This window comes from Corvus brachyrhynchos, unplaced genomic scaffold (assembly GCF_000691975.1).
Source record: "Corvus brachyrhynchos isolate BGI_N302 unplaced genomic scaffold, ASM69197v1 scaffold302, whole genome shotgun sequence".
In the NCBI taxonomy this organism is placed as follows: domain Eukaryota; kingdom Metazoa; phylum Chordata; class Aves; order Passeriformes; family Corvidae; genus Corvus; species Corvus brachyrhynchos.
In genome coordinates, this window is record NW_008237244.1 from 4,645,081 (window position 1) to 4,652,532 (window position 7,452).

Genomic DNA, 7,452 nt, shown 5'->3' on the forward strand with positions numbered 1-7,452 from the left:
CTCCCTTACGAAATCGGCGCTTTTCTTTCCGAAATCACTAGTTCGATGCATATCCCCTGCCACGCCCCTCAGCCGTCCCTCCGCCTGTGCATCCGCCGCGGTCCTGTCCCCACAGGCGTCCCCCTGTGAGCACTCAGGCCGGTAAATGGCTCACCCTCCATGCTCCTGCCCATGCACACCCTAAGGCCTCATGAAAGGGTAAAGAAATTAGGACCTTGATCCATGGAGGCAGATTTGAATCATGGAATCATAGAATGTTAAGAGGTTGGAATGGACCTTAAGGATCATTAGTCCCAACCACTCCTGCCATGGGCAGACACCTCCCACCAGACCAGGTTGCTCAAAGCCCAGTCCAGCCTGGCCTTGAACACTTCCAGGGTTGGGACATCCACAACCTCCCTGAACAACCTGTTCCAGTGTTTCACCACCCTCACAGCTGATAGGAAAGATGGGTGCTAATGGCTTTACAAATGATTTGATGGGTGAGGGTCTTTAGGAGAAATGGGTGTTACTGTTTTCGAAATGGGACTCTAGGAACATCAAGACACATGGTTTCATTACAGAACCCAGGCATTTTGACCAGACAGTTTTAATTCCTGAACTTTAGGGTGGTAGGAGAAATGGGTCTGTGCAAAGTCTATTGCAGAGACCAGATGGTCTGAACTTTTGGTGGATCCGCAGAACCCAGACAGTCTGAACTTCTGAACTTTGGGGGGAAATCACGATATATGTTTATGGGGGAATATGTGATAGGTGGTTTGGGAAAGCTGTACCTTCCTAGTACCTCAGACAAGGGGTAAAGGAAGAGGGCAATGTGCAGTTGGGAGTTTAGGATAAAAGAAGGCTGCATCCTCCAAAACCTCGAGAGAGACCCCATGGGGCAATGGCCTAGTGGACTCTCTCCCTTTACTAGAATAAAGTTGCAGGACTCCTCTGTCTCTTTTATGGACACTGGCTTTTCATAGCATAGTTTTTTTCTTAATATTTAACCTAACTTTCCCCTCCTTCCATTTGTACCCACTCCTCCCTGAGCTATCACTACAGCTCCTGACAAAGAATCCCTCTCCAGCATCCCCGTAGGCTCCCTTCAGATACTGAAAGGCTGCTATGAGGTCTCCACACAACCTTCTCTTCTCTAGGCTGAACAGCTCCAACTTTCTCAGCCTGTCTTCATAGTGGGGATGCTCCTGTCCTCTTATCAACTTCATGGCCCTCCTCTGGACTTGCTCCAACAACTCCATGTCCATCTCAGGACTGAAGTGGCAGAAGAGCTACTTTTTCAGCTGTAACAACTTCCAGTATTATTGAGGTGTCAGTATTTGCATAGTCCATGTCCAACTGTGCCACTCTCTCAACTGCAACTAGCCAGGATCTGGTTCTGAAGCTTTTCAGGTATCCCTGTTCTTAGAACATAAATTGCCTGGAGAGAAGATGGCCTGGAGAGCAGCAGGATGCTAGCAGAAGCTTTTATCTATTTCAGTAATTTGGCTGAATTTCTCTAATATTTTACCACGAGAAGAGTTCACAAGGTTTGCAATGTAGATATATGATTACATACAATAATATTACAGGACTAGAAAAGTTTTTCACCCAGAGGGTGGTTGGGCAGTGGAACGGGCTACCCTCAGAAGTGGTCGCAGCACCAGTTCAAGAAGTGTTTGGACAATGCTTTCAGGCAAACGGTGTGACTCTTGGGGCTGTCATGTGCAGCTTTCAGCTATAAGCATTCTGCATTTTGCTGTAAGTGACCCAAGGAGATAGAGGAAAATCCTTCTTTCTCATATTCCATGAGGACAGAAGTCCATTACATGTCCTGAAGTCAATGTAATTTATCTTCTGTTGTGCATGTTACTTTGTGTTCAGATACTTGAGGGAAAAAATTAACTACTGCTTCAGCTTTCCTGAGTTATTCTTTAATGCATCCATGTGTCAAATGTTCACTTTCAGAATATGAATTACAAAATAATCCTCAGAGACCTCATAGCCTGTTAGCATGATTTGTAGCACATCATTCAAATTAGTCTCTTTTGGAAGAGACAGTTTGCCAATAATTATGCTAAGCTTTAGTTGATACCAAGTTCAGAAGAGGCAACTTAATAAAGTACAACAAAAATGTATATGCACTTCATGAAAATGTTGTAAGAATTCAACTCTTGGAAGAGTCACCTTACTGAAGTTCTGTGGCACTGCAGTTTTCATTTGAAGCAACAACGTATGTAGTATTCCTTGGTGTAAGAAATGTTGTAGTTTCTTACCACACTACACACACATCTTTAGAAAGGAGGGAAAATTTACATTAAGCAAGATGTGGCTATATATTAATATATCCACCATTTATTTTTTTATGACTTTTGTAAGAATGATCAGTGCCCAGCCACATGAGGCTTTGGCATGAAGGAGTGGCTCATGCTGACTCATTCTGAAATCTTTCTAATAAATATTGCTAATTTAGTATCATTGATACAAATAATTTTTGAAATGAATGCAGATTGTTTTATTCAGTTCACATGGTATTTTTATTCAATCGATTTTTGATGTAAACTATTTGTTCTAATGGTATCAAAATCTTCCTTCTGACTATAAAACTAATTTACATTTGCATTCTTTATGCCAAGTAAGATGATGAAGAGTGATGAAAGATCTAATTTTAAAACATTATTTATAATCAAAGCAAGTGTCAAGACTTCAATAAAAAACAAATGTTGAGTATTGTGATAATTTAAAAAACCCACTGAGTTGAAAACAGTTAAAAAACCCTTGGCACTTCAGAGCTTACAAGCACTATTAACATTCACACATCACCCCATGCATTGTTGCTGCCCCACTTCAGAAAGGTTAAGAGAAAGGGCAAGAACAAGGTGATTTACCCATGGTCACAGAAGTGAGTATTCAAGTCAATGTCAGATTTAAGAAGCTTCTGATTCCCTTTATCCATGCTAAAACCAGTCGTTTAAACCTGCTACTCCAGAGCAGGAGTAGGAGGAGGCAAAGGAGTAGAGGCTAGGTTTCCTATGCTTTCTGTTTTGAGGATTCCAATTTTTACAGTGACTGTCCTGATGGAAAGAATTCAGTTCCAACTTTTGCCTGGATGCCCTTCTAGCTTGTGTTCACACTGGCTATCAGCTCTTCTGTTTTCCAGCTGCGCACTTTGAAAAAGGGTTCCATGTGAAAAGCAAAGTTGGACATAAAAGCTTACTGAACAGAAACATTTTCCAGGTCTTACAACTGCCTTTAAGAGTGTAAAATTGTCACAAAGTAACGTTCACAGATGGGATCTTGCTATTCTTTCCCCCTTGTAACACGTAATTATAAAAAGGGTCACACAAAAAGCCCCATGGAGTTGGGCAGCCTGTAGTAGCGAGTGAGGTGGTGTGTGTCATGTCATGGAAGAGAAGAGTTTTGGAGGATACAAAAAAGCTGACAAGAAACCAGAAATCGCAAATGTTTTATATTTAACATTGGTACTAATTATTTCACAGTCAAAATTAATTCAATTAAAAAAAATACCCCAAAGAATGCCCTATGCATTGTTACCCACCTGATAGGTTTCATATTAATACTAGGGAGAAAATAATTCAAGTTCTTGCATCCAGGATAATTCTAGTAAGTCACTGTGGTCTACACAAATAAAAAAAAGATATTATAATACTATTCTATAGATATCCTACCTTCCAAAGTTTTCAAGAAAATTCATGCTTTAAAAGTCTTTGCACTTATATAATGAAATAATTTTGTACAGTGCATATAAAAAGATCATTCAGAATATCACTCCTGGGAAAAGTGAGTATATCATGCTATTGTAACTAAAAACTTGCATCACATAAGTTACTTGATGTAACTTATATATAAAAAGGGCATTTTTAAAAATAGTGTCCATATGTCATGACAATGTGTCAAGTTCCTTTAACTCCGGTTACAGATTTTCATTTGAGATGGCATAGAGTTCTTTAAGCTTCTCAAACTTTGACCCCCAGTCTTGGAGGCAATCATAATTTAGATCTTCATCCCCACTGATGGAATCTAACGAGCTAAGGCTCCCTGCTAGAGAGCATTGCCCTTCCAAGCAGTAAAAATGAAGAGTGTCAGCTGGAAGACTCCTTAGATCATTGTCTGCATCCCGTATGATTTGAGAAACATATTCCTTGAAGTCTGGGATGCTGGTAACAGCTGATATTGATTGGTTTTGATGTGCATGTTTTGAGAGTGAGTCTTTTTTTGGGCCAGTTGGTGTCCTGGAGTGTGGAGCAGCTGCTCTCAAGGAGGAGTGGGGAATTTTGTGGAGAGGTTTCTTCAGTTCATCTATATTGTAAGCATTCTAGAAACAAAAAGAATGCAAATATCAGAGAGAAACAACTCAAAAAGAAACAGATCACAAAATGTTTTACAACACAATGCAACACAATACTGAATTCTGTGAGTTTCCTGCAAGCTGAAGAAAAGAGTGCCTAGTTCAGAGGACTAAGTTCAGATCATACCAAATCCCTTTGTGAAATGATAGTTTTCAGCTAAAGCAACAATGATGTGTCCACAGCAGCCCCCTGAATGTGGGCACACATGATCAGCATCATGAAAGGTACAAATTGGGTTGAAATAGAATCCTCCCACTTCAGAGGACTAAAGGTTAAAAAAAAAAGAAAAAAGAAAAAAAACCACCCCAATTTTATAATAAGTTAACTAAAAGGTCTGGGAAAGGAAAGTGAGGAGAGGTTGGATTGAAGCTGCATCATACCTGGTCACGTTCTCCACCTCCTTCTTCATTATAATTGAAGACATTTTCTCTAACATCCTCCCAGCTTTCACGCTCTTCAGGAATGTGGTAAATTCCTCCTTTCCGAAACCCTGAACTTCCCCACTGACTCCACACTGTGTAGGAAACCAAGAGTGCTGGAAGAAATAAAGACACATATTTGTTATATGACATATGACAAAGTATGTTGCATGATAAACAAGTAGTTATATAATTCCTGGGATATCAACTCTTAATTTGACAACTAAATTTGCAGGTAAGAAATGAGTATTTTTAATATATAAACAATTTAAATTCATGAATATAAAGAATAATCAATGTATATTACATCATAAACTTCATTAAAAGGGTATTTTACTTACCTAAAGGAATCCATTTAAATAGAAGGCATTTTGGCCAATCTCTGGCCTTTCACCAATCCTGAGTAAATAAGATACCCAAAGTAAGTAAACCACTGTTTTAATGAAGGTTACAAGTGTAATATAATCATGGAGTCTTTGCTATTATGAGATGTGTATGCAGTTTATCAACATGAACACAGTTTTATGGTGTTATTAAATTGTCAGCCAAAGGGCAGCTGAAAAAGGACACACTAGGAACATCTCTCTCTGCCCCAGACTCTTAATGAGGCTTCCCTTTTAAGATCATGAGCTTTCTAGAAGATCTCTTCCTTCCTAATATGTGAAGAACATATGTACCTGTAGGTCCTACCTACTACAAGTGTAAGGGCTCAGGGCAGGTGGGAGTTTCAAATGGATGTGGCTGCACACAGAGTTGCACACAAAGATGGAAAGCTCTTACTTAAGAAGGATTGAAAGTAAGTGACTCTGGAAAAGTCCTAAACTTGCTTGAATTGGCTTCAAAGCAAGCAAACTGTAACTATGTGCTATTGTCTGTCTCTTAGCATCCTCAAATAGTAATCTCCAGAAAAGGTGAAACACTGATCACAACACTCAGAGGTAAAGCAAATTTAATTCAGTGGAATAAGGTACAAGATAAAAAATAAGGAAAAAAGGGACATGATCTCCTACCTAGGAAGACAAGGAGACACATGCTGATTGCCAGAATAGAGCCCGAGCTTAGTCCAACAGGTCTTCCAGCCTTCACCTGGCTAATTTCACACCATCTTCCCTTGTAACCTTCAGGGCACTGGCAGATAGTCTTGTCTTGAGCTTGAGCCACACACGTACCCCCATTCCTACAGGTCCAGTGTCCACAAGGGGATGAGGTACAGTGTCTGAGCCCTGTAAGGGTGTCAGTCACTTCTACTTTCCCAGCTGGGCACCTGAACGATCAAAGCAGATGATATCTTGTAGGCAAGCAAAGCATCTGGAGCTATATGTTTTGTGCAAAGTTTGTGACTGTTTCTTTAAGGTAAAGTTTAATTATTTTCAAGCAAACCACAATCCACATTGAAAGTTTGAAATACATGGAAAGTCTAGTTTAGTGAGCTAGAAGACTTATGAAAACATGAACACCTTTGGTTTCCTGATCCAGAAGATATGCAGAAGAGCTTCACTCCTTCTTTAAAAAAAGGAGCCATCACTTTCTGACTAACCCTTTTTCTACATCCGTGTTCTAATCAAAGCCCCTAAAAGAAAATGGATAGCTGAGATCAATGGGAAAGGAGCTAGCAAGCACTTGATATAATGTTCCTTCGTAATGTTCCTTTGGACCCTGGGGAGAAATGTCACTGACCTCCTCAGTATGACCTGTCTTGTCTTTTAGGATTGATTTCTTCTCGTGTAATTGAAGAGGCCCTAGTGGTATAATGTGAGGTCACAGACCTTCTTTCTGCAATCCAAGGGAGAAATTCTACTGAAAAAATGGCAGAGACTTCATATTGTTCTTTCACAAGCTGTCTGAAGAAAGGAGTGTCCCAAGGCACACTTAAAACCATCTCACAGCCTCTTCTAGCAAAGAATCACCAGACATCAGAAGTGCCAAATTTTGTCTGAATTCCAAGAATTCAAGTGGCTCCTCCTCCCAGTCCTGCATGTATTTATGTTTTGGTTTTTTAAACAGAAATGCCTGTATTTTGATTTGCATATTTTAATAAATAATTTGAAATTTTTCTTTAAACAGTGGATCTTCTCCAAAAAACTAACTGTGTAGGATAACAGCTGTTGGGCTTTGGCTCTGACCCTGGGAAAGCCAATTTTAGAATCCAGTTTTGTGACAATCTAATTTTGAACGTTTCATTGTTTCATACAAATTACGATTAATTTTAAGTTCTTTACAGGAAATATATGTAAATATGCATTGTATTTGCAATATACTTACATACATATGTATGAAATATATATATCTTTTATATACATAGATGTATATATCTGTGTGTACATACATACATACACACACACACACACACACACTCTTATCAGAGACTTAAAATAGTTCATGCCTCAAACATTGATATAAAGTTTTGCTCATTATAAAGAAGCTACAACTGAAGAAGCTTCCCTGAAGAGTGGGACTTCGAACTCAAAGTCAAACTATTGGCTAGATAAAGGGAAACACAGTGTTCATCTCAGGCTGAGGGAAAGTTATGCGTCCACAAAATGCCAAAGCCACCAGCTGCAACTATCCCCAGCTGAGTTTGGGGTGGGGGAGAGCCCAGCTCACAGAGGCCAGGGTTACAGAGACTCCCCCAGCTGAGGGGGGAGGAGGAGGTTTTGGGTGCATGGTGCAACCTATGGTCAGAG

At 39.8% G+C, this 7,452-nt stretch overlaps 1 protein-coding gene across 2 annotated transcripts in view; it reads right to left on the reverse strand.

The window, feature by feature from the left end:
• Positions 1–3,428: 3,428 nt before the first annotated feature.
• The window catches only part of LOC103613015 (neural-cadherin), a 41,656-nt gene continuing 37,632 nt past the window's right edge, over positions 3,429–7,452 (reverse strand). Inside the window, exons 30-32 of one of the 2 annotated variants that reach the window (XM_017730390.1) lie at positions 5,779–6,032; positions 4,730–4,884; positions 3,429–4,315 (exon numbers count right to left, since the gene is read on the reverse strand). In XM_017730390.1, the coding sequence (XP_017585879.1) occupies positions 3,914–4,315; positions 4,730–4,884; positions 5,779–6,032 (811 nt within the window). In that variant the 3' untranslated portion in view covers positions 3,429–3,913. Of the gene's footprint in view, positions 4,316–4,729; positions 4,885–5,109; positions 5,168–5,778; positions 6,033–7,452 lie in introns of those variants that run through there. The other variant, XM_017730391.1, reaches the window with a different exon arrangement.